The 27,031-nt window shown below is 48.2% G+C and overlaps 1 protein-coding gene across 1 annotated transcript; it reads right to left on the bottom strand.

The window, feature by feature from the left end:
- Positions 1-4,154: 4,154 nt before the first annotated feature.
- Positions 4,155-26,468, bottom strand: KCNJ5 (potassium inwardly rectifying channel subfamily J member 5). Its single transcript, XM_037505615.2, has 3 exons — positions 26,262-26,468; positions 8,373-9,326; positions 4,155-5,224 (listed from the first exon to the last, which is right to left on the bottom strand). The coding sequence occupies exons 2-3, from the start codon at positions 9,307-9,309 to the stop codon at positions 4,902-4,904; spliced, it is 1,260 nt and encodes a 419-aa protein (XP_037361512.1). The 5' UTR covers positions 9,310-9,326; positions 26,262-26,468; the 3' UTR covers positions 4,155-4,901.
- Between the last annotated feature and the right edge of the window lie 563 nt (positions 26,469-27,031).

Raw genomic sequence — 27,031 nt, 5'->3', positions numbered from 1 at the left:
AGGGCATAAGTCTCATGTGGGTCCTCTGACTGGCACAAGCTGGGCTTTCTGGGTAATGTTCAGATTTTTGCTTTTTATTAGACAGGTGTATACAGTTCTCCTTTGCTCAAATTGCCAGCCAAGCCTGACTGGCAAATGCCCATTTGAAGACCCATGTCTTGCCCTTACATGGAAACTCCCTATCTCTGTCCTGGTACTGTAGTATTTGTAGTAGACTCCAGGCAAGAGGTGTTTCCACCAGCAAACAACTGATTGTACCCAAGCTTTCCTTCCTGGCCTCTGTGTGCAGTTTTTATTTTATTCCATGGAGTAAAATATCCAGAGGGAAAGAGGGTTTTCTCTAGATACCAAATCTGTTTTGATTTTGGACTTCCCAGCCTCCAGATCTGTAAAAAATAAATGTTCATTCTATGGTATCTTTGCTATTGCGACCAGGATAGACTAAGACATACTGGTCTCCATATCAGGTTAACACTCCCCCACAGGTCAGGGCCACACTGCCTTTCACAACTTAAAATGTTGCTTCTCATTCTCAAGCACAGCCCTGGCTGGCTGTCTTATCCTTGCAGAATGATTAGAGCGAGGGATCGTCAATGAATCTTGTTGGTGGGTCTGAACTGTCTATGTCCCACCAGACGGATGAGAGCAGAAAAGAAACTTGTCTGAAATCCTCTACTGCTGGTGGCATATTCAACAAAAACTTTGTCCTTCCCTTGAAAAATCCTAAAGTCCTTTGCAATATTAAATGTCATAGCTCTGCTGCCTCTTCCTCTTGGTCAGTAATATGTGGCAGTCATTTTGCTAATTAATGTCATGCAGCAGATTGCCAGTCCAGGGATTCCCTAAAGTGACTATTTAAAAAATTACTCTATTTAAATAAAGTAGATTCTGAATATTTAACATTAAAGAATGTGTGGAAATGATTTGGGGGGAGGGAGTGGATGCACTAACACAAGAACCTGCTCATATTCTCTGCATACCTTGTCTCTCAGCTGTGCTGTGGCACAGAGGCTGAGCCCTGGCCATACCCAGCTCTTCTCTTCCAGCTTCCTCCTCTCAATCCACGCCCAGGATCTCACCTCCACATGGTCTAGCTGTCGATTTTTAGGCTAATGGAATTAGAAGGAGAAGATTGCTTAAACTGGCAATGAACTTGAATGGAAAACCAATGATCATGTATTTAAAACGAGAATGAGTGGTGTAAGATCAAATCCAATTTATTGGATGAATTTTTAGCAGGGCACTGGTGTTCTTATTAATAAGAAGATTGACAAGTCCTACACAGGGAGAAAGAGATTTGACAGCAGTTTAAGGAGATTTCCTTAGCGAAAACCAAGCCGAGCAGAATAAGTGGCTGTTTCCTAAAAGCAATAATTCCCCACCTAATCTCCTTTCACAGCTCATTAATTCTCTAGGAAAAAGAAAAGAAAAAGGTGTTTCCCAATTATCCTGCCACAGGAGAAGCTGCTGGTAGATGGAGGCTGAGGCTCGTCAGCCGGGTGCAGAGTACATAGGCTCCCTGGTCCTGCAGCCAGAGCTCCCGAGATGCCCTGGGGCAGGTGCTATGCAGGATGTGGCCCATCTGGGTATGTTGGGGAGACATTTGGCATATGAGGCCCTGCCCCCTATTATTATCTGTGGCCTTGAGCAAAGCAGTTAGTCTCTGAACCTCGGTTGTCTTCATGATTACCGAGAGCTCTGCAGTGTTTTTAGAATGAAGTGCACTGTCCAGGTGAAGTGCCTGGCCCACTGCTGGGCATAGAGCCTATGTTCAGCTAGTGGTGTATGTGCAGATGCATGTTTAGGACATATTTGAGACTATAGATAACATTTAGGGAAGGCAACTTCAATACAACAAATTCAATTTCTGTGGCTCTCAGCTCACACGTGACACCTGGCGGAGACATGCTGGAAGGTGGGATATGGGAGGGGTCATGGGGAGGGAGATGCCTATTTGTACAGATCAGAAGCAGGGAGGGTTCTCCCAGACAAAGAAGGGAGGTCAAACCGGGGTCATCAAATCAGCAGAAGACATGACAGGAAGTGGGTTGAGTACAGTCAGGTTGGCGTCTAGGGGATGGTGGTAGTCAAAGCCCCACCTGGCGTGGAATCAGGGCTTCAGGGCAATGGTGTCAACACCTATCAGAGGATGTCAGACCTATGGAGAGAGGCGAACTAGGAAACTTACAATCTCTGAGTTCCCAGAAGCTTCTCCCTTACAGAACATTTCCAGAGAGGAAGGACATGAAATCTAAGGCAGCAAGTTAGTTGCCAAAACATTCAGAGTCTGACCAGTGAAATTATGTTTTGGGGTTTGGGAACTGCCAAGGCCTATGGGAATTACTGCTGACCCCGTACCCCATCTTGCAGCCTGGCTCAACTCTCCAGGGCCCATCAGAAGAGAGGGTGAGGGCTGGGCTCAGAGCAGTGAAACCAAGTCCCACAGTGGCTCATGGCAGTGCCCTCTGCCCTCATCAAACAAGACATTTATTAAGTCCATGTTTATATAAGAGCATCCAGAAAATGGTTTGAAGAGCTTTTAAAATTTTAGTAGGATCAATTAGTCTCCAAGAAGGATTCACTTGGGCATGACGGGCAGTCTTCTTGTATTTGAACTTCCGTGGGAGAAACCAGCTAATGTGCATATTGGGGTTGGTATCTCACTATCCCCAGGGTACCACTGCACTGGCCATCAGGGGGTTGTTTAGAACAGGAAGGCCTTGATCTCTTCCTCTTCTGCAGCCTCCACAACTTTGGTAGCTGGCTGAGAGGCGTGATTTGGCCCAGGTTCACGGAGGCCACTGCAGAGTTAGAGAACTGGAGACAGGCCCAGTCAATACCTGGGGGATGCTTCAGAATGGTAATGGAGGCAGGTGTGAAACAGATTCTAGGCCCCAGTTCAGCTGCGAGGCTGCTTCCCCTGGCTTCCTCACTCCTGCCCAGCCACCTCAGAGAGGACTCCTACCTGCAGGCACTGATTAGTTCTGACTAAAGCAGGTTTCAGATCTGCCTAGAGGGTGAGGAAATTGTCCTGCTGGGTAAGCCCTTGATGTGTGGGCAATGGCTGAGGACCTGCACCCACTGGAGAGTTCCAGCTGCAGCTCTTCCCCCTCCTAGGAATCTGGTCTTAGTAATGGGCTCCTGGCCTTGATTCCTGATGGCTTGCAATTCCCCAGTGGGGTGCAGTAGGCTGCCTGCTTCCCTTTGCCCTGAGGGCAGGATTCCAGCCCACTCCCTGTTCCTTCCAAGATTGGCTTCATCACAAAGGATGTCTGGCATAACATGACTCAACATCACTCCCCTTGTGGGAGACCCTGCTTGTTCCATGCCCCCTGTAGCCTCTCTCCAGGTCCCACGTGCCTGAGTGCAGCCTGAGAGGCAGTTCTTGGCCCAGCCCCAGGACCTGGCCAACCCAGTCTGAGTGAAATTGGGTCTGAGGATTAAACAATGCCTGTCCTTTTTAGTCACTACCTCTCTGCACTCTGTCTACTCCTGGGGAAGGTGCTTTTTCCTTTCAAAGTCTGGTTGAGGGCTGTGAAAATTATGTTTGCAACCCACAGAAGGCAGGGGATATCAGTCTGCCTAGTCTCTGTCAGTGCCAGGCATACCTCACCCACCAGGCAGCCCTCCTCCATCTTTTCCTGTGTGTCTAGACTGGAAAAGAAAGCCCTCTAAAGCTGACATTTTTAAGCCTCTTCTCCATTCTTTCTTCTGTTAACATTCACCCCCTCCTCAATTCTTCCACTGACTCCCCACCCCCTAAGTTACCAAGTTGGAGGAGAAAGCAACTCCCTCCCTCTTCTGAGCAACACCCTGCTCTCCGAGGCTTGGGAAGGGGCCTCAGGAGGGGGTTGGGGACTGCTCAATCCAGCTGATAGTGGTCTAGCCTGGGCTTGACCAGCCTGGGCTGGCTCCATGTCACCTCTCTCTCTCTTCACATCCTGTTATTCCCAGAGGTCAGAGCATCTCACAACCACTGGTGCAGATGCTTATTTAAAATGCTAGTTGTTTGCCTTTCTCTGTTTCCTTCCCCTCCTGGCCCTCCCTGTTTCAGACCCAACTGACTCATCTGCCCCTGAAGCTCTGCTTTTTCCCTGGTTCAAACCACAGGCCCACTAAGATGGTGAAAGGAAACTACAGTGACAGATAGAAGAACTTTGAAATTCTTAAGTCAACAATACTAGAAAAGAACAGCTGGAGCTCTCTGAGTGGAAGGCGAGGACGTAGTGTGAGGGCTGGGAGGCGGGTAGCAACCGGGCATGGTCAGAGTTCTCTGTGCCCCCTGGGGGTCGCCCAGGACAGCTGATGTGTAGGCTGCACTTGACACAAGGAACACAAGAGAGGGACGCACACACGTCACGGATTGCGCCAGACCATCATAGGCCTGTTCACAGCTCTCAGTGAGTGGTCGCCGGCCTCAGATTAGAAAGGAATTGCCACTCAATTTGCATTTCCAGGTGGGCAGAATATCTCCTCCTTGAATCCATGAAGAGCTTGGGGTGGTAGGAGTGAGGGGCAGGTTTCTCGGTGTAGCCCCTGGAGGAAGCTGTGGGTCGGCCATGAGAGTCAAGGAGGGAGGCGGTCAGGCCGAATGGCAGAGGTGTGTGTGTGAGGACAGAAGTCATGTAACTACATTGTGGGGAAGCCCAGCCTGGCCTGGCGGCTGACGGAGGGCCCCTGACAGAGGCTGGAAGAGAAGAGTCAGTATCGCCATGGGGGGACCAGGTCGGAGGCCACCTGCTCACGGAGGCCTTGAGCTGGAAGGTTCCTCTCCACAGAGCTTCGATGGTGCCTGAGTCCCCAACAGTGCACTCAGCTAATTCTCCCCCTTTACCCCCAGGCTCTGCAGCGTCTGTGCTCATAGAAGCCAGCGGAGAGAGGTCCTGAAGACAGCACAGTCTTCACACCAAGCCCCTGGTTTCCCGGGACCCACTCAGCCCCTCGGGCTCATTCTCTCCATCCTGCTCGGCCTTTATATTCAGCTCTGCCTCGGCAGAGCCCCCTGGCAGGGAGGGGTTGGGGAGGTAGTGGAGGAGCCGGCCTTCCCGCTTCATTTCTGCCAGCTCTTTGGCACAGCAGCTGGGCGTGTTGGTCTCATAGGTGTCATGGAAGGTGTTGTAGTCCACCTCATAGAAGCCTTTTTCCAAAGTGAGGACTGGTGTGAACCGGTGACCCCAGAGCACCTCTGTATCCATGTAGGAGCTCCGTGCTTGGCAAGTCATACCTGGGGGACAGAGGGCCCATGTTTTAGGAGTTGTCACAAACATCTGTCTATCCATTCATCCATCCATTCATTCGTGCATCCATACAACTCTCCATCCATCCATTCATCCATCTACTCATCTACCCAACCATCCATCCATCCAATTATTCATATGCCCATCCATCCATCCATGCATCCATCCATGCATCCATCAAGGATTTGTTGAACATCCAGTTCATGTTAAGCATGAAGCAGATATAAAGATGAATAGAAACTGTTCATGGAAGAGCTCAAGATGCAGAAGAGGCAGAAAATTAGAAATCAACATGCAAGATTCTGGAATGAGTTCTAGAAACTGGAGTGGATAATTCTGGAATAGCTGGAGCCAGCAATGTGGCTCATCAAAACAGCTAAGGTCTAGAAGAATGAACAAGTAAAGAGACAGGAAAAAGGTTTGAACAAAGATAAATTTAGAGTGAGTGATTTAGAGTGAGTGGAAGTTGACAAGCAAGCATTTAGAATACATGGGGATTGTTTTGAGTGAACACATATGGCGAACAATTCTCCTCCCTCACCTTACACACACACACACACACACACACACACACACACACAGCTCCTTGATTTGCACATGTCCCAATGCCCCCATCCCCTGTCTGCTCAGACCTCGCAAGCCTGTGTTGTTTTTAGGTGTTGCTTTTTCTCCTGAGAGGGAGGGCAGCTTCCTTTATGGATGAGGAAGCACTTGTGCTTTGGTTAAGGAGGCCACTGGCTTGTGCTTTTTGGTAACTGCAGGAGACCCCTGCTCAAGTTCCAGTTTTCTTGATCAGGTTCTCATACAAACCAGACCCAGGACAAAGGCTGCTTGCCTCCACCATTTGTGCTCCAATTTGGGCAACCCCAGTGTACCGCACAACCTTTGTGCTCACAGCCTGCACTCCACCCTGTGTGTGGGGGTGCTACCTGGACCAAGCCTCTCCATTCAGTCACACAGCCTCAGCAGAGGTGTAGAGGCCCATGCTGGCCACTGACCAGCCTAGATGAGACCAGATATCTGCGGGTGTGGGGCCTCAGGTGAGGCAGTGGGTGGGGGCCTCTGTGCAAGCCTCTGGGCCAAGCTTCCTGGGCCTCTGCCTATCCTCCTTCTGTCCATCTCTTGGGATGTGGCAGGGGCTGCCCCGGCGGGTTAGGGCCCACCTGTGTCCTGGGCAGTCATCTCCCTGGGCGTTTGGAAAGGAAAGAAACCCCTGTAGGTGTCAAGCTCTATAGTTCACATGTCACTCCTTTTGATTACTTAATCTTCCCAACAACCCCATGAGATAAATTATCGTCATTTTGTTGACAAGCTAAGCAATGTGCCCGATCTCATGCAGGTGGCCTACAGCCAAGCTGGCTATGAATTCACAGCCCTGCTTGGCCCCGCATGTGACACAACCAAACCTTTAGGTGATTAAGATGAGAGGAGGGAGGGCCCTTTCCCTATCTTGGGGGTTTCCCTGAAGTCCCAGGACAGCAGTCAGGGGAACTCAGGCCAGGGGAGGGGAGGTGGTCCACCAGGGAGGGCAGGTCAACTGCAGGCCACTGACTTTGAAGGAGGTGAGGGGGATGGGCCTGCTGGGTGGGGTCAGTACTGCTGCCTCACTGTAGGGGGCCTTGAGGGTGGTGGAGGGAGCAATAGGCCTAACTTTCCCTTCTCTGTGGTCTCACAGTAGAGGTCTTTCCCGGGAAACTCAGCCCATGTTCTGATCTCAGCCTGGCACCAAGGACAACATAATCTGCAGGCTCCCAGCTCTGCTATTGGAGGTGCCTGTGTCCTCAGCCCCAGGCCTCCCACAGCTGCCACCCTGTGCTGCCTAGCTTGGCTCCAGCCCCAGCAGATGGCTGAGCAGCCCCAGGAGTCAGTTGAACTGACTCCAGATGGGAAGGTCTGAGGATGCTCTGGCATCTCCTGCCCAGCAGTCAGTGTCCCCAGAGAGAGGAAGGCTGGTTTGGCCCCCTTTGTGACAGACCCCTGCTATTTTAAGGAGTCCATGGGGTACAGTAAACAAAACTCTGTAAGTGAAAGACTTGAGTCTGAATACTTCTTGTCTGCCCCAAGCCACAGCTTCCACATCTGTAAAATGGGGTTGAAGCTAACCCTATACCTATCTTTCCCAGCCTGAGTGAGCTTTTGTTCTCAGGGCCGGACCTGCTGCTTAGCATACTTGGTGAGGAAAAGAGAACAGAAAGGGAAAGGAGAGAGAAAGAAAGCAGCTAAGACGAAGCCTGCAGGGTTTGCAGGAGGCTCCTCTCCCCAGGACATCCAGCCTTGTCTCCCGGGAGTCCCTCAGAGAGCTGGGCTTCGAAAGAGGAATGGTGGATGCTCTCAGCTGCCAGCTGCCTGTGATGTGGGGGCTGAGGTGAGGTGCCAGACTGACCTGAGGGGGCATTTGCTGGGACCCCCGCTGTGTGCCCCGCTGTGTGCAAGCCTGAACTCACTGAGCCAGCTTTCTGCAGGAACAGGAGGGGCAGGCTGCTGGGGAGTGGGAGTCAGAAGAGCCGCTCCCCTGGGTCTGGAGCTTGAGTGTTTCCCCCCAAAGAGGATTTTATGACTTTTGGAATCCTTGGCTTTGGGAAACACTAACTCATACAGCGATTCACACTATGTAAAGACTCCGCCGTGAGGGTTTTTAGGAAAGAAACCAGTGTGATCACCAGTTTAACCTGGTGTATCCCAAAGTTATTTGATCACAGAACTGCTTCAGGACCAGGGTGGAGGGAGCAGTGGGCCTGTTGGAAATGCGTGCCAACTTTGGGGTTCCCCTACCTTGATGGGTACCCTGACTTTACGGCTTTAGTGCTTGCTCTTGAGCATCTAATTTGTCTGTCAGTGCCTCTGTTTCCTTATCTTCAACTTAAGGCAGAGATCTCATAGAAATGTAGGAGGACATGAAATGAGATAATTACATGTTTAAAGCTTAGAACCCTGCCTGGAAATTGGGAGGATTCAATAAAGGTCAGCTGTTGCCATTACTCCATCTTGAGCAACAGTAACCCTTAGACCACAGTTCAGGGGTTGGGTTGGTTGAGCTGCCATCCCAACATTCTCAGGTGCCAACTTCCATCTTCTGGAGTCATAGTGACTAAGCTCTTGGACATGGTGAGGGCCTGGGAAGATGGAATGACTTACCTGTTGCTTCCACCATCCCTTCTAGAATGACCACGACTTCAAACTCCTCCTGGTCCAGCTGAGCTCGAGACATTTCCCAGAAAGGGCTCTTCTCATTGATCTCATGGGAGATGATAAGCGGGGACACCAGGAAGAGACGGTCGTCCCCAGTGTCAAAGCCCACGTTAATGTCGGTCTGGTTCAGGGGGATGAACTCCCCTTCTTTGGTCTGCCGGGACTTGATGAGCTTGGCACGGATGGAGGCCTCCACGATGTGGGAGTTGCGAAGGTCCCCCACCCGGAACATGAGGCAGAGCTTCTCATCCCGCATGGAGATGACGGCATTATTGGAGAACATGAGGGTCTCCGCTCTCTTCTTTGGCTGACTGATCTTGACAAACATGCAGCCCACCATGAAGGCATTGACAATAGAGCCCAGGATGGCCTGGACCAAGAGGAGTATGATCCCCTCTGGACACTTCTCTGTGATCACTCGAAAGCCATAACCGATGGTGGTTTCTGTCTCAATGGAGAACAGGAAGGCAGACACGAAGCCACTGAGGTTCTCAACACAAGGAATCCACTTTTGGTCACCAACATGGTCCAGGTCACCCCGGATATAAGCAATGAGCCACCAAATGAAACCAAAAAACAGCCAAGTGATGGTGTAGACCATGGTGAAGACGAGCAGGTTGAAGCGCCACTTGAGGTCTACCAGGGTGGTGAAGAGGTCGCTCAGGTACCGGTAGGTTTCCTGGACGTTGCCGTGGTGAACATTGCACTTGCCACTCTTCTCCATGTAGCGCTGGCGGGGCTTTTTGCCTTCTGCCAGCAGGCGTGTGCGGTCGGTGGCAATGGGAATGTAATCGCGGGCCTGTTTGGGCATCTTCTTAGGGTCCCTGGGGGGAACTCCAATCTCCATATCCTTACTCATAGCATTCCTGGAATCACCAGCCATAGCTGGGGCACCTCAAGCTAAAAAAGACATCATCAGTGAAGTGGACTGTTCTGGTTCAAGGAAACACAAAATATCAAGGTCATGCCCACCTTTGGCCTGGCAAAGGCCACTCATCTAATGGGCAGGAGACTGGAATGCAAAATTCTCAAGGTCAGGCACCACATTTTCTCCTATAATTTTCTTGTATGCCTGGTGCCTGGTATAGGTTCTAGCATATGACAGAAACTAAAGAGTTGTTGGCTGAATGAATAAATGAACAGTTTCTAGATGCCAGCACCCATTAAGAATTTGAAGGATTTGGGCCTCCCCGGTGGCGCAGCGGTTGAGCACTGGGTTGCGAAGCTGCCCGCAGCCTCTGCAGTGCCGGTTCGATCCCCCGGCTGCTCCCCGGCCACTAGAGGAGGGTCCCACATGGCGCACAGACCTCTCCTGCCGCCCGCTGCTCCCCTCAGCAGTGTACTTCGGTCCTTCTGCCTGCTCTGCTCCGTGCTCTGGCTCTGGTGAATTCTCTCACCCTCCTGCGCTTCTGACTGTACCCAGTGCTTGTGTAAATAAATAAAAATAAATCTTTAAAAAAAAAAAGAATTTGAAGGATTTAAGGAAATCTGGGAGCAATTTTTAAAATGATAACCATAACAATTTATTAGATGCTTATTATAGTCCATGCATTGATATGGAGGGTCACTTTTCACCACAATGACCATCGAAATTCGATCTCCATTACATAAATACTATGCTGTTTGCTTTTGCAGTATATTTATTTCTAAAGTCTGTCTTCCTCTGCTGGAATGTAAACACCACAAGGGTGTTTTGTGTCTGGTTTGTTCCCTGGTACATTTCAAATACCCAGAGCGTAACCTCGCCCACACTGTGTGCTCTAAAAGTAGCATTTGAATACATCAATGAATAAGTAAGAAAACAATCCCAAAGGGCTTAGATGACACCCAGGCCACCAAACAGGTAAGTGGCAGAACTGACGTTTGGACTCTTGCTAGTCTGGCTCAAATACTATACTCGTCCCTTTATTTCTGCCTCTCTCCTTTCTTTGTGTCTGAGATCTTAGCAACAGACACAAAGCAAAAGGCAGCCTGTGTCTGATTTACCATGTGGTCACTTCTGCTGTCTGAGTGGGGAGCCTGAGTACTTACTAATATGACAGATTGCTGGGTAGACCTACGATTAAGATTTTTTAATGCAGTTATTCCCTGCCTTTTAAGAAATTGAGATGGGCAGGATATTAATTTTAGGTTTTCAAAAGAGCTGTAAACTTGTATGTGGACTCTAAAACAAAAAACCTCATAGATAAAGAAGACAGATGGGTGGTTGTCAGAGGCTGCGGTTAGTGGTGGGGGGCTGGTGGAATTCATGAAGGTGGTCAAAAGCTACAAACTTTCAGTTATAAGTCCTGGGATGTAAGGTACACCACTATGGTGACAACAGCTAGCAGTGCTGTATGGCTTATTTGAAAGATGGTAAGAGAGTAGATGGTAAAAATTCTTGTTACAAGGTCATGCCCACCTATAATTGGCTTGTATCCCTGGTGCCTGGTATAGTTTCTAGTATGTGACAGAAATTCAAGTGTTGTTGGCTGAATGAATAAATGAATAGTTTCTAGGTACCAACAGCTCATTAAGAATTTGAAAGATTTAAGGAAATCTGGGAGCAATTTTCAAAATAATAACTTTATTAAATGCTTATTATAGTCCATGCATTAATCATGATGGACTTTTCACCACAGTGACCATCAGAATTCAATCTGATAATCTCCATTACATAAATAGAATACTACACTATACAATTAGGAAAAAGTTGTAATTATGCAAGAAGATGGTTGTTAATTAGATTTATTGTGTCGATCATTTCACAATATATACATTTAGCAGGTCATTATGCTGTATATCTAAAACAATATATGTCAATTATATATTTCAGCAAAAAATTAATTTAAAAAGGGCTTTAATTTTTTTTTTTTGGAACATACGTCTCACTTGACAAAACCTGTGACATTCATCTAGTGTTTTACTGATTCTGCTCACAGTCACCTAAGTTGCCACAATACTCTCATGAAGCTGGGTGAAACCATGAGCATCTCTGCAGTGAATAATAAAAATTTGAATTTCTGACAATTCATGAGCCAGGCACTGTGCTAAGACATAGGTATCTGTTAGCTTCTTTAATCTTCACGCAAAGCTATTAGACAAGTACTACACCCATTTTTATTATTACACCCCCATTTTTCAGATGAGGAAAATGAATCTCGTATAATCAGTTAATGAGTTGGATTTTGGATCTAAGTTTATCTGACACCCGCCTGAAGATTCACAACACTTATGAAACAATGACTTAGATCTATGAACTGCTCCCTCCAAAAAGTTCTAAGAGTTTCTGACACTGGGAGAAGTCACCTTAGGGGAGAAGTCACCACAGGGGATACTGTCATCCAGTCTTTATTCATCCTTGTAAGCAAACTTTTCTGGATTACACAGGTAATCCCCTATCCAGGAAACAAGTCCCTGATAGAACAACCTGGATAAATGTTGTATAAACCATTGAACCAACTGCCCTATTGACTGACTAATGGAGGAAGATTTCACCCATCACAGACTGTCAGATGTGATGCCTGGTGGCGCCACAGTTCCAGAGTAACTTTCCAAACAAAGGGTCCCTGGAGGGCTGTTTGCCATAGACATCCATTGGCCACTTCCCATTCTACACAGGGCCACCTGCTCCCTGCACCCCCACATGGCAGTTACAAAGATAAATGAAAATAAAGTAGGAGGGAAGTTTTATGTGCTGCTTTGCAGAATCCCAGCATGATTTTGCTCTGCCCCAGGATAGATTTTTGTACTGAAAACCTCTTTGGAGGCCCAAACAGAGAGAATTGCTGCTGATTCCACAGTTCTGTGTGCCCCTGGGGACCCCAGGTGTCAGAGCCCAGAAGGGGAAGTTCTCAGGGAGCGCTGGCTGTGAATTTCCCAGACCAACTGACTCAGGGTAGGTGGGCAGGGTGAGGATAACCATGAGCAATTTTCAGGGTGACTGGGGAAGGTGCATCCCCCTGCCCACAGCTTTTTTTTTTTTAATCAGGTTTTTGCTGATTTTCTGCACGCTTCCATCTTTATTTTTAAACATACTTTTATCCATTCTTGTAGAAAGCAGCATGTGCTGTACTAGAAACAGAAAAAGGTTTTCTAGGACACCTCAGCCCAGATCTGAAAATGTTTTGTGTCCAGCAGACAGGAAAAAGATTTACTCCCAGTTTGATTCTGGAATACATTCCCCAAGCATCCTGCCCTCAGGAAGAACTCCTTGCTCAACTCAAGGAAAATCTAGATTCTAGCTCAGCTGTCTCCAGTCTTGCTCTGTGATCCAAAGAAAAATAGTCCTAACTTCTTTTGCCTCAATTTACTTGTAAACCTCATATAATATCTCTCCCCCTCCAACTTTGGGGGCCATGTGGGAACAGAAACAAAAAGTATAAATATCAATATAGACTCATTAATTTTCTTTGAATTGAGATTTAATGCAAAATCCATTAACCCCATTTTAAAGATGAAGAAAGAGGCATAGAGCATCTAAATGTCTAAAGCCCCAGGGCAGGTAATGAGCTGACACCAAATCTCTCCTACCCAGATTTTTAAAAAAAACACCCATTTTAGAAATCTTGGCTCATGAGCCCATCAAGTCAAAAGGAATTACAGGAACAATGGGAATGAGCTTCTTTAATCAGATTTTCAAGATCCAGTCTAGTAATGCCGGCATCCACTCAGGAAGCATTAACTGAGGAGCTACTATCATTCAATTCCTGTGCTAATGCCTGGCGATGAAGCCTTCAGTAAGACAAATGCAGACCCACCCTTGTGTGGTTTACATTGTAGATCACAGCTTTGCACTCAGGGGTCCATGCAGAGCCTGGTGGAGAAAGGCAGGGAGAAGGGCTTTGGCCGGGCTGGGGAGAGCTGAGTACCTTAGCTGCTCTCTGCAGGACCAGGCACAGATTCCAAAATCTACTCCTTGCTGGTCTCCTTTCATCTGCTGTGTCTATGGAGGTGAAGCTGTCCTGAGGCTTTTGGGAAAGACTAAATAAAGTTTAAACTGATATGAAAACACAGGTGGGGAAAGACTCAAAAGCAGTAATATCATAGAAGTTGTGTTACAGATGATGTATTTTATATGATGACATTCATTTAAATAGACCTGTGTATTAAGAATCACCCCCTCCCAAGAAAACTGCAAGGGGGTGCTCTAGAAGGTAGCAATCCTGGCTATAACAGTTTGAGGGGAACTGCAGCTGGGACTAGCAGGGCTTCCTGAAGAAAGCACTAGTGTGGGTGTGTTGTCTCAGATTGTTTCCCAACTTTGAAAAGGAAAATCATAGAAGTCCTCCATGATTTCCCTTTATTTCCTTTTTTTTTTTTTTTTAAAGATTTATTTATTTATTTATACAAGCACTGGGTACAGTCAGAAGTGCGGGAGGGTGAGAGGATTCACCTGAGCCAGAGAGGGGAGCACACATTGTTAATTTTTAAGTTTTTTTTTTTGTTTTTTTTTTTATAGAGGCATGTTTTATTTATTTATTTATTTGCTTGTTTGTTTTGTTTATACATGCACTGGGTACAGTCAGAAGCGCGGGAGGGTGAGAGAATTCACCAGAGCCAGAGCAGGGAGCAGAGCAGGCAGAAGGACCGAAGTACACTGCTGAGGGGAGCAGCGGGCAGCAGGAGAGGTCTGCGTGCCATGTGGGACCCTCCTCCGGTGGCCGGGGAGCAGCCGGGGATCGAACCGGCGCCGCAGAGGCTGCTGGCAGCTTCGCAACCCAGCGCTCAACCACTGCGCCACCGGGGAGGCCCACATTGTTAATTTTTAAACAATATTTTTTTTTAAAGATCTATTTATTTATTATTTATTTATTTTATTTTATTTTATTTTATTCTGGGTACAGTCAGAAGCGCGGGAGGGTGAGAGAATTCACCAGAGCCAGAGCGGGGAGCAGAGCAGGCAGACCGACAAAATACACTGCTGAGGGGAGCAGCGGGCGGCAGGAGAGGTCTGCGCACCACGTGGGACTCTTGCCTGGCTGCCCGGGAGCGAAACCAGCACTGCAGAGGCTGTGGGTACCTTCGCAGCCCAGTGCTCAACCGCTGCGCCACCAGGGGAGGCCCCTTCCCTTTATTTCTTTTTTTTTCTTTTTTTTTTTTTAAAGATTTATTTATTTATTTATTTATACAAACACTGGGTACAATCAGAAGCACGGGAGGGTGAGAGAATTCAGCAGAGCCAGAGCGGGGAGCAGAGCAGGCAGAAGGACCAAAGTACACTGCTGAGGGGAGCAGTGGGTGGCAGGAGAGGTCTGCGCGCCATGTGGGACCCTCCTCCCGTGGCCCGGGAGCAGCCGGGGATCGAACTGGTGCTGTAAAGGCTGTGGGCAGCTTTGCAACCCAGCGCTCAACCGCTGTGCCACCAGGGAGGCCCTCCCTTTATTTCTTATAGGTCTCAGGGAATGTGTAGTAGGGTTTTTAGTGACCCCCTTCTCTCAGCAGATGCTCCCTGGTCCAATGCCCACAGTAGGGTGGAAAGAAGAACTGTAGTCTCTTTCCTGCCTTATTGGTCCTTGGCAGGCACCAGCTCAGAGACAGGGGCCTGGAAGGTGCTGGAAGTACCCCACCTCAGCCAGCCCCTGCCCCTCCTCCAGTCCCAGCAGAAGCAGCACCATGGGGGCAGGAGGGCTCTGCGAGCAGACAGGCTGGTCTCTCAGGAACAGCAGGGCTGGCTGGAAGCTGTGTGTGAGCTCCTCTTCCCTAAAGAGGGTCAACCACAGGCTCCAGTCTCCCAGGATGCCCCAAGTCACACAGGATGGGTTGGCTCCCCCTAGGGGGGCCAGTCCTGGTTTCCCAGGTTTCAAAGAGAGGAACATTAAAAAAAACAAACAAAAAAACAAGCTCTTTTTAGTGTCTTTTGAGGATTAGTGGCCAAGAGCTCACGTAATAAATCTTTAAAAATCCATCAGGTATTTTATTTAAAAGCCTCATCATTTTTCAGCTCTGTGTTCTTATCAACCTAGCTGAAAATCTATTCTTTAATTCCTGAATGTTTTATGGTTTTGAACCCAAGGTCAAAAGTATCTGGGTGATACCAGCTGAGATATTAGGAGGCTAAGCCCATCAGAACCTGTGCCACGCAAATGCACCTGTTCATTGTCCATCATGAAAGCCCCACTCAGTTTGCCTTGCCCCTGTGGGGTGGAAGGAGGTGGGACAGCACAGTGAGACTTTTCTGTCGTCATTCACAGGGATCATGTCAAAATGCAGATTCCCATTCAGTAGGTCTGGGGTTCCCAAAGTGCATTTTTTCTTTTTTTTTTAAATTTATTTATTTATACATACAAGAGCTGGGGTACAGGCCAGAGATGCGGGGGTGAGAGGATTCACCAGAGGCAGAGTGGGGAACAGAACAGGCAGATGGACCGAAATACACTGCTGAGGGGAGCAGTGGGTGAGACAGGAGAGGTCTGCCTCGCCATGTGGGTTTCTCCCTGGCTGGGGATCGAACTTGTGCTGCAGTGGCTACAGATTGCCCCACAGTGTGGTGCTTAACCCCTTGTGCCACCAGGGAGGCCCCAGAGTGCATTTTTTTCAAGGATCTCCTGGTGATGTTGCTGGTCCTCAGCCTGGGCTTCTCCACATTGGGTGCATGGGGTGTTCAGCCTGGAGCTGAGGCCACGCTGAAGGCTAGGTCCCATGCCAGCGAACCTGATCTGGGAGATTCTCATAGGGAATGGAGACTGAGGACCTTTCCTCTATATTCTGCTCTCAGGCTATTCACTGTATAATGGAGGACATGTGAGCCAACAATCAGGAAGGAAAGCTTGGTGAAGAAGGTGACAGTGAGTTGGATGAGGTGGGCCTTTTTGACCTGAGAAATGGTGGGACAGTAATACTAGCTCAAGTATTGAGCACACATTCTGTGTCACCTCTGAGCCAGGTGCTTTTTTTGCATTGTCTCTTTTCACAAACAGATCTGTTAAGTCTGTCTTAGTAGCCTCATTTACAGATCACAAAAGCAGAGGGGTTTAGTGACTGACTTAAGGCTTCCCATTTATAGGTGACAGGATCAGGTATGTCTGACTCTGAAGCTACTAATGCAGCCACTGCTGACTCTGAGGTTGCGCCTTGCCAGCCCTTGGGGTTTGAATGCATTGTCTGTCAGTAGCTCTGAGCCTCAAGGGGGGTCAGACCCTGAAACACTTGGCCCAAGAGGCAGCCAGATTGACATACACCTGATCTGTGCCAGGAAACCAATTTATGCTTTAGTGCTGTGCTGTCCAATGGGGCGGAGCTGGAGCCACCACCCCTCCCTCCCACTAGGGCTGTACTCCCCACACACCCTCCTGCTTTCCTGGCTCCTGTTTATGCTCACAGCTGCTCCTTTGCTTTTCCTAACAGTGACAGCACTGGCCCCCACAGGTTCCTAATTGCTCCAAGGAGACAGGTGTTCACATGTCCCAGCTAACATCTGTTGTTCTGGTATAATCATGGAGTGCCCCTTTCACTTCCAGAAACCTCCCTGGACAATCTGGCCCCCTTACAAGAAATAGACCACCAACTAGCAGTCACTTATTTCACTCTCAACAACTCTCAGCTAGATTTTCTTTCATCTAAGTGTGTCTGCTCCAGCGAGAATGGGTGAATTTCTGTCACTCCTGACCTTTTCAGCTGAGTGGGTGGACATGTTTTAGTAATCAGAACACCTGAGGTTGTTACCAAACTCTGCTACTGACAAAGGAAAAGGCCTAAGGACAGAGAACAGAGCTGCTGTTTCAACACAGACACTCTGGATGTGCTTATTAATCTAGATGTACATAGAATGCACTTTCTCCTATTTTTATTTAAATATGACATCTTCTCAGACCTTTTTCACATTTTTGATAGAGAAGAGATTTCTGAAGATTTAATTATTTTTATTCTAGGAAAAGTGATGAGATGAACACATGGCAATGTAGCCAAAACTTGCTCTGGGTTGACAGGATCACTAGGGAGTAGTGAGGACTGGGGTGAGCTGAGCTGAGTGCACTTATACCTGACAGAGGAGAGGGATAGTCAGTGCTAATGAATCATGGTCAGGTGAAAATATGGAGCTGCAAGGTCTGCCATTTCTTTTTTCCAGAGAAGCCAGACTTTAAGAACCTTAAATGCAAAATTTCTTTTTTTTTTTTCAATGTTGACAATTAATTCAACAATTTGCAAAACACTGAGCTAACCAAAGAAAATTTATTTGCGAGTCAGATTTAGTCTGTCAACTGCCAACTTATACTTATGGGCCACTGAGTCAGAGAGAGGCTTATTCCTCACATGGACATGGTAGATTATATTTGAGTTCTGCTGAGCATGGTGTGAAGAGGCAGTGCCAATAGAGTCTCAAAGCTTTTCTGTTTGCACTAATAAGTTTGCCATGAACACAGCCAGTCAATCCTCAGTACCAAGGAAACCTCACATCAGAGCAGCGATGGATCGATGGGCTATTCCCACCAGTCTTGCTCCCGTGACCCTAACCAGCTCTGTTACTGTGCCCACTGTAATTCTGCTGCCTCTCTCAGTCCCTCTCATGTGCTGATGAATGCTATGACACCCCCTCTTCTTTCAGTGCATCTTCTGCCCAGCTGCCTTCTCCCCAACTCTATCCCCTGCAAATATGTTGCAGAAAGCAAAGTCGTGGGTAAGCATCAAAGCCCTCCATTTTTCTGGCCAAAGAGGCTCTCAATGGGAAGAGATTTCTGATATAAATGTGTTGAGGAGGGTGGAGGGAGCTCCCTCGCTGGAGGAGGGCTGTAAGGACAGAGCGGAGGCAGGTGACCTCCACAGCTCATTTATGGCTCAGATGTAATGGATGCGATTACCTATCACTAGGGACTCCTGGGATAACAGGACTGCAGAGCCCTGGAGAGTAAACCACATGCTGTTCTTTTTTTTTTTTTTTTTTTTCTGCCCAGGAGGCTCCTTGCTGTTATAGGCTCCGGAGGACCCAGGGAATGCACATGCCTGAAACCTCTGCTCCAAGCAAATGCCCTAGAAAGGGAAATCTGTTAAGGTCTGTCATTGCTAAAGTGAATTTTGACAGCCCTGACTCTGGAATGCAAAAGAGCCAGTGGCAGTGCGAGGGGGATCGTGTGCCAGCAGCGAGGCAAGGAGCTTTCAATGAAATATGTTGCCAGGACCAATGTGAAGGGACAAGCTGTGTTGGACTGGACACTTCATCAGCACAGGGTCTCAGCACACCGTGTTCCTGACTGCTGAGCTGCTAAGGCCGCTGCAAGGTTGCTGCATGGGAGCTGCTGTGTGGTGGGGACAAAGCCTCAGGTGATGAGGGCCTCAAAGCACTGGGGGCTCAGACTGACCTTCCTCTGGGGAGCTGTCACAAACCTTCAGGTATCCCCAAGTCTGGCACCCTGGCTTTCCAACCTATGAGTGCCTCTGTCCCTCCAAAGGGAGGCCTTGAATCAGGTCCCTAGGCATGAGTGGGATGGATGCTTAGAGCAAAGTCGGGGTGGGGGTGTGGCTACAGGGTTGAGGTTGCTCCCAGAGTAACTCAGCTGTCCCTAGACTTGCCTGGAAGATACCCTGACCAGTGCAAACTCCTAGGGAGCAACCTGCAAACCTTCCACCCCCGACCTTTGCACTCTTTTTTGTTTTAAACATGTGTTCAATTGATTTCCTACAGCAGGTTGGTCTGACATCTTTGCAGAATGTAAGGGAAGTGTGTGTGTGTGTGTGTGTGTGTGCACTTCTCTGAATGAGGTACCTTACTTATGTTAACTTCCTAGACATCTCAACAACCCTGTGGAGTAAGTGTCATGTGTCCATTATACAGATAAGCATACTGAGACTCTGATAAGGGAAGGGACTTGTCTAGTATCACATGGTTAGCAAGCAGAATAGGCTTCAAGCTGACACTGGCCTGACCACAGAGCCCAATTTCAGCCACTCTCCTACTGGATGCCTGTCAGAATTCAAAGCACCAAATAGTCAGCAATCTCCATCTCAAATTAATATCCTTACTGTCCTTACTCTCCTGGCCACATACCTTGCCTTGACTTACTCCATCAGTCCCAAACTGAAAATATCAGTGGTGCTGGCATGTAACGTCAATGAAATATCTGCTATTTTATCAGGAAAATTCAACCCTATCTAATAACAAGTTTCATACATTTGTCCTTTTAACCTGTATTATTACAGATTAAAGCAGATACAAGGTGGGACATAACACCAGTATTATTGTGATAGGGGGTTACTGTGGAATAGTAATGGTAATTCACATTTCTGTGGGGCTCTTTCAGAACTCTTGTATGGGCTCAAGATAACTCTATGTTTGGTTGTGACTTGCCTAAGGGCACACCAATGCAGGTTCACTTACCCCCCCGACAATGACACGGTTGACATATGAACACCGAATGTGACGTTTCATGTCACACACACACACTGAAAGATCTGACCCTAGGCAACAGGTGACCCTGACTTCTGGTTGCACAGAGAAGGGGGCTGTTGATGCCAAAAGGACCACCAGAATATGAGCCTTCAGAAGCTCAGGTGGCCCAGAGGGAGGGGAACATTGCTGTTTATTCAGACTTATCTTTGGAGGACTGTGCATCAAGATTCTAATAGTCAAACTCCTGCATTATTGGATGGTATCTGTGGAGAATCATGTACCCTATTAGAAGCTCTTGGACTAATCCCATGCTCTCTTTGTCGTTCTCCTGTCGCGCCCGCTGCTCCCCTCAGCGGGACTGCTACTTAGACTAGCTAGAGAACTGATATAATTTATTGAAAGTCCAGGAAACCTTCTTTGCTAGTTGGCCAAAGGAGAAATCTGAGAATAGCACTACTCTGTGTCATCTTGAGTTCTTTTATTAAAGAGTTCATTACTTTCAGGTTACTGAAGTCTACATATTTAGCATCAAATTGGCAAAATCAACACATTGAAACAAAGCTTGACATCATTTAATGTAGCTAGTACATATTACTGAATACAGGTAAAACTCATTCTTTTTATTCATGTTTTTCTTTGTTTATTCTGCTTTTGGTTTTGGCACTCTCAATAAACAACTCTTGATTCTAAAACAACAACAACACTGAGATTTCACAGTAAAGGTAAAAAGGCAACGAGAGAAGGATTAAATGGTGTTTCACTGAAGAGGTTTTAAAGGAAGGTAGAATGAGAGCAGACAGATCCAGCATTTGTTCATGGAGCTCAATTCTTGAGAGGAAACACAGAGACAAAAAAACTATTCTGATGGTATTTAGAAGATCCATTTGAGTATATCTAAGTGAGTCCAAATACATTCAGCAATGTTTAGAAGGGTGAAATTAGGCTTAATTTGAGGTATAGAATATAGATTTGAAAGGCTTAATCTCATAGAAGGACCTTTCAGACAATTTAATCTTTCCATATTACCTAATTATTAGGCAGCACATCTATGGAACAAGCCTGGAAGCTGTAGCTCAGGTTCCCAACTAGTCTGGCTCACATTTGCTTAAGATGGAATATTGTTTTGCCCTCCCTGGCAGACTGCTTGGGCCACTCCCAGGGTGCTCCCTTCTATTCATCTTAATACTTAGCCAGGACTCACTGACCACAATCCACATTTACCCGCCCAGCCCCTGCAGAAGACATATGAAAAATCAAATTAATTCACTTTACATTTCTCCACATTTGTATCTGTCTATCTAGTACTTTTCCTTTTTCAGCCTGCTCTCTCTTTAAAAATGAGCAGCGTAATTCTAATACATTCTATTCATGGTAAACCTGCACTGGGACTATGTATTCTGCAATAAATAATAAAAGAGATTAATAATTAAATCAAAATGAAAAACCACTTGTTTTCTCTCTAGGACTCAAGGGACAGATTTCCTGGGTTGGTGCCAATTTATCAATGACAATTAGAGAAGATGAGGTAGGCGTAACAGAGGAGAAAATCTCACAGAAGAAAGATTATCTGAACATGAGAAAACTTACATATAAGTAAAAATAATGGGAGGGTGAAAAAAGGTAATTGCACCAAAGAGAAAGACTAGGAAAATAGGCACAACAGGTAAAATCCTAATAATTATAACCAAAACCTGTTGGGGGCTTACCAGACACCAGACTCTATTCTAAACACTTCCATGTTCCACTGAATCATTGAGAGATAGGAGATAGAGATCGTTCTTCCCATTTGATAGATGAAGCAACTGAGGCATGAGGGACCGTGAGTATACTGTTCTCTCCCAGACTCTCTTGCGCCCTCTTGGCAACTCTAAAGACTGCCAAGTTATTTAAGGCTTCCCAGGCAGTCTCTGAGAAAGCTCCCAGGCAGGACAGGCGAGTCTTCTTCACAGCTTTCTACCTGAGGACTGGCCTGTGAGAGTTCTGCACACATTCTTGAAGTGACTTTTTAAGTTCTACCGATAAAGGCCTCTTTCCACAGTGGCTGAAGCAGCCTGACTTAGAGTGGGAGGCGCGTACAGCTGGTGTGGGCAGGCGGTCTCCTCAGCTCAGGTAGCGGCCTGGCCCAGGCTTTGTCAGTGAGGCACCTGTGGGCTCCTTTATTCCGCTGTATGCCAGCTGCCTGGAGTACAGGCAACACTTCTGTGGAGAGAGACATTCTGGGGGAGCAGCCTCTGAGGAGGACATAGCTGCAGCTTTAGAGGACAACTCTTAGAGCAGCATCTGAGGCTGACCTGGCTCCTGTTTGCTCCCCTGTTTTCCTTTGTGGGCAGCAAGAAATAATGTGGAATTCAGGGCCCATGTAATTTTTAAAAAAGATTTATTTTATTTATGCATATGAAAACTGGGGTGTAAGCCAGAGGTGCAGGGGGTGAGAGAATTCACCAGAGACAGAATGGGGAACAGAACAGGTGGATCTGTTGAAATACACTGCTGAGGGGAAAAGCAGTGGGCAAGATAGGAGAGGTCTGCTGCTCCATGTGGGTCACCTCTCTGGCCGGGCATCAAACTCATGCACAGTGGCTGGGGATCGTTTGATAGTGCTGAGACTTTATAACCCCTGAGCCACCAGGGAGGCCCAGGGCCTATGTGATTTTAAGGTAGAGAGCCTGAAATAGGACAGAAGGTGTGGAGTGGGCAGCACAGGTGGCCCCAACAACCGACTCTCTGGAGAAAAGGAGAGACTGGAAGTTTGTCATGCTCTCTCTCCCAACTCCTCCATTTCCTTTTTCACTCCCCTCTTCCCCCCAGCCTTTCTGGCCACCATACAGTTGACCCTCGGTGACCAGGAAGTGCTGTTGCCACCTGCAAAACAGGTCACATTATCCATGACCTTTGCCCCTCAGTCTGCTGTCATCTGGAATGATAATGGGACTGAGTATTTAAGCACCAGCCAGGATCTCCAGGGTCATGTGTGGAAGGTTGGCGCTGACATTTAATGTAACACGCCTGTTGGCAAGGGTAGCTGTGGTCCTGGGCTCCGCGGACTAGAATAGCTCGCTTATCAGAATGTCAAGGCAGGAGGAACAAGATAAGCCAAGCTGCCCTGGTAGGGCCCGCACTCATCCCTCAGTAGCCAGGGTTTCAGGAGGGAGAAGCTGTCTTGTTCATTTTTAAATAGCTCCAGAGAACACCGCTCCATGAGCCTCTTAGAAGAACACATTCAAGTGTTCTTTCTCCAAGCGCCTCACTATAATCTTTTGTGTTTGAAAACCCATCCTTCTTATCTTGTCTTTAGAAAAAACAGAGCAGTTCCTCATGACTGACGACGGTCTTTGCAGACATCTGAGGATGGGCTGCTCTCAGGAACAGCGTCTACTCGCCATGGCCTGTCTGGAGCTCATGCACAGTGAACATTTTAATCTAAAAAATGACTCTTGGGCCTCCCTGGTGGGGCAAGGCATTAAGCACAGCACGATGAAGCTATTCGCAGCCTCTGCAACATGAGTTTGATCCCCAGCCAGCCAGGGAGCTACCCACATGGCTCAGCAGACCTCTCCTGTCTCACCTGCTGTTCCCCTCAGCAGTGTATTTCAGTGGGTCTGCCTATTATGCTCCCCACTCTGTCTCTGGTGGATTCTTTCATCCTGCCCCAGCCCGCCGCACCTCTGGCCTGTATCCCAGTTCTTGTATGCATAAATAAATAAATTAAAAATAAATAAAAAAACAAAAATGGCTCCTCAGGCTACCTAATGGGTTCCTGGGCCTCCTCCTTTCTCCCCATCGTCCAGTCTGAATATTTCATCAGTATCACTCAGAAATTGCAAACTAACATTCTCCAATATGGAAGGGATAGCCCTGTCCTAATGTTCCTATTCACAGGTTTCCAAAAGTTATTATTCCCAGCCCACATTAGGAGACCAAACAAAGGGTGGGGGGGGGGCGTGAGAGAAATGATTTAAAAAGAAAAACCTGAAACACACAGAGTCTTCAAGCAGGTGAGAGCACCATCTAAGCCTAATAGCTCTGACCAGAGAAGGGTTGTGGAACCAGGTCACTTTTTGAGCAAATGGGACCTGGCGGAAAGTGCACTGGGGTGGTCTCTTCCCTGCTGTGAGGTGAACTTGGCCGGGAACCAGAGCAGCCTCTGCATTCCTGGTCCAGAAACCCAGGCGGGAGCTTGCTGAAAGCCCCAAGGGACCCTGCTCCAACAGGCAGGAGCTGAGAGGTGTTTGTGACAGTCTCACTGATGTTTCTGCTAGATTCACAGAGGAAAGAATTCCTCTCCCCTGGGCATGAGCCATAGCCCCAGGGGAACCAGCTTGGGGAATCCCACTGAGATCTGAGTTCATCACCCACCAGCCTGCGAAGTGGCGCTGCTGGGACAGCCCTGGGTTCGTGCAAGGTAGATCCTTCTCTGTACTCATGCTTCATCCTCCTGCAGCTGCCCTCACAGCTGCTCTGAGTTCATTCTCTGTCTAACACAGGCATGCTTCTTAAATAAGAATTGCTGCCATGGAGAAGGCCAGCAGCTTCCAGCGGTTGTTAGGAGGACAGGCGAAAGCTATGTCTAAGGTGTCAGGTCCTGTAGGAGAGCCAGATGGTGGGTCTAGAACATGGCCTGGGGAAGGGTGGGAGCATGGACTTTGATGGAACATACAGACAAGTTCTTAGGTGATTTTCTCCTTTAATGGTGGCCCTGGTGCTATTCTAATAATTTATGCTGTTGTCATAATTTATTTTCCATCTCATAAGTAATGGGCAGAACCCGGTTAGTGATAAACGCTTGATAAATGCCAAGAAGAATTCCTCCGAAGGTAAAAGAATGTCTGTCTGCTTCTAGCCTTAGGTTGTAAGTCTCTACTCGGGGAATATAGTTTCAGGTTGTTTGGGTTCAGGATGGTGTAGGGGAGCTGGATGAGGTGGGGAGAGGGAGGTTGGGTAGAATAATGGCAATAGCAGTGGAAGGAGAAGAAAAAACAAGCCCCTCACATACATCAAATGCATAAGAACACATAGCAGGCATTCCATAAATGACAGTTCCTTAATAATTCGGCAACAAGCTCACCTCCACCCCTTAGGGCTTACACTGAGCTGAGGGATGCCACGTCCAGTCATATTAATGTTGCCAAATCCCTGTCAAGCTGACCGAACTCTTCATGTCAGTCTCCAAAAAACGGTCTCTCTTCCCACACCCCTGGCTCTGCCTGGTTCTTCCAGCAGTTTCTAGGAAGTGCCTCATCCAAGCAGATGATGGGATTTACACTTGGGTTTGAGGAAAAGGTGTGAATTTGAGAAGCCCAGAGCACCGCTCAGGGCTAGTGTTTGATCGAGGAGAGACTCTGGATTGGAAGTCAGAGGACAGGGCTGCTATCATAATTCTGCTACGTGCAAGGGCCCAGGACTCTCTCAGCATTGATCTCATCTCTGAGGCCCCTGCTTCACAAGACTGGTGTCCAGATGAACTCACACGAATAGCTAGCTCACTACTTGGCTCCATAAATATTAACTTCTTTTCATTGCCTCTCTCCCACATGGAAAAGTGTTTTGTGAACCAGAAAGTCTTATGACACATAGCTTAGTGATGAAAAAAAGGCAGGTTAGAGTCAGACCCGGCTGGGAATCTCACTTGTCAACTGGGTACCTCTGGCAAGTTTCAGAGCCTTCTGAATTGCAATTTTCTCACCTGCAGACTGAGGATGGACTGGAAGAGAGCAGAGCTCTTAGATTAGTCTGACTCAAAGCATGAACAAGTCTTCTATTTGAAAGTGTGCTCAGAACAGGTGCCGGCTATCTTTGCACGACCTGATGTTTGAGGACCAGACCTGGTTTGGAAACTTTGGGGGGCCTGAGCAGGCACTGACACTGCTGACACTGTCTGCTCCCAGTTCTATTGAGGGAAGGCTCAGACAGCTCCCGGGGTAGACACATAGATTTGGGGAGAATGGGAATAGTGACCTTGCGTTTCTTCATTTCCCACCTTTGCCCTTGGAGCCTGATCCCTGGTCTTTCTGGAACCATTTGAGAGATATTTAAAAAGAGATAGAAGGACCAGACAGCTAGGAGGGCAAAAATAGCAAGGACTTGGCCAGACTTAAAAGAGAAAGCAAGATTAAATTGAGGCTCAGGTTGACAGAATTGGTGCCCAACCCTGGCCCCCTACACCCCCATTAAGACAGACCTACAACCCAGGATCCAGGGCAATAACTCTCCTCCCACTGCCCTGGCCTCCTGCAGCACCAAGGGGGGCTCCCACCATGCTTCAGTGCCCCCAGGTATCAGAACGCAGACATTCACAACTCACTGAAGACTGAACCCCCAACACCCAGGGTAACTTGCCACTACGACATCTCTGATTTCCTGGCTGAACTTTGTACTGCCCTAAACCCTCCTCTGTCCCCATCCACTCGCACCCTGGCAGGTGCCTGGCATGAAAAGCAAGCTACCTTGGGCAATGCGCACCTGAGGGTGCCTGTCCCGCCTTCCAGCAGCTGGGAGCTGGGGGAGAAATGCAGGAGGAAAGGAAGGTAACTTACTTGTTGAGATCGGAGCTTCCAAGTCCCACTGATGCTAACTTCTGGGGTGTCTCTTTGAGGTGGTGTGGGGGCATTCAGGGCCCTTCAGGGGACTCCCCTGCCCCGGGCATTGCCACAGCCTCAGATTGCCTAGAATTCCTCCCTGTCGAGTCAGCCGAAGCCTCCTGTCCCTTCCCAGCCGGCCCCTTCCGTCACTCTCTCCGTCTAGCAGGAGCTGCGGGAGGCTGGACTCACTCGCGTCTCTCTCCCTCCCTCTCTCTCTCTCTCTCTCTCTCTCTCTCTCTCTCTCCCCTCCCTCCCCCTCCCTCCTCTCTCTGGCGTCTCCTCCCCCTCAGCCCCCAGTACAAAGGGATGTCTGTGTAATATTGAGAAATAAGGATTTAAAGGACCACTGGGGAAGGTGGTAGGAGTTTGGGGACGGTAGGGGGTTCCCTGCGCTTGGGGACCAGTCCTCTGAAGAAGCGAAGGGGAAGGTGGAGGAAGGACCCGAGGCAGGGTTCATTCAGGCTGCTCTCTGCTCCTAGACCCACTTCCCTCTCTCCCTCCCCTAGCCCTCGCCACCGCCAGGGCCACCTCCCAGGTGCACCCCCGCGAGGGCTCCTCCACTGCTCTGGTCGGGATGCAAAGGACCGGGATTGGGGCGCGCGCCTGTGCATTTGTGAGCGCGCGCGCATGCACGTGTGCGGTCGCGCGGGTTTGGTGGGCGCGGTGGAGCAGAGCGAAAGAAGGAGGAAAGTAGCTGGGCAGACCTCTGGGATGGAGCCTGAGGG

The sequence above is a fragment of the Talpa occidentalis genome, unplaced genomic scaffold (assembly GCF_014898055.3).
Source record: "Talpa occidentalis isolate TD23 unplaced genomic scaffold, MPIMG_talOcc4v2.1 talOcc4.12, whole genome shotgun sequence".
Taxonomy (NCBI): Eukaryota; Metazoa; Chordata; class Mammalia; order Eulipotyphla; family Talpidae; genus Talpa; species Talpa occidentalis.
The sequence above is the reverse complement of the archived record's forward strand: the minus strand, read 5'-3'. Positions and strand labels throughout refer to the sequence as shown.

What these genes read in the sequence shown, in the direction of transcription:
- KCNJ5 (XM_037505615.2), bottom strand. Translation starts at nt 9,309, where the DNA reads ATGGCTGGTGATTCCAGGAATGCTATGAGTAAGGATATGGAGATTGGA. An exon ending in AGGGATGGTGGAAGCAACAG is followed by an intron (nt 5,225 to 8,372) that starts GTAAGTCATTCC and finishes TCTGTCCCCCAG; the next exon opens with GTATGACTTGCCAAGCACGG.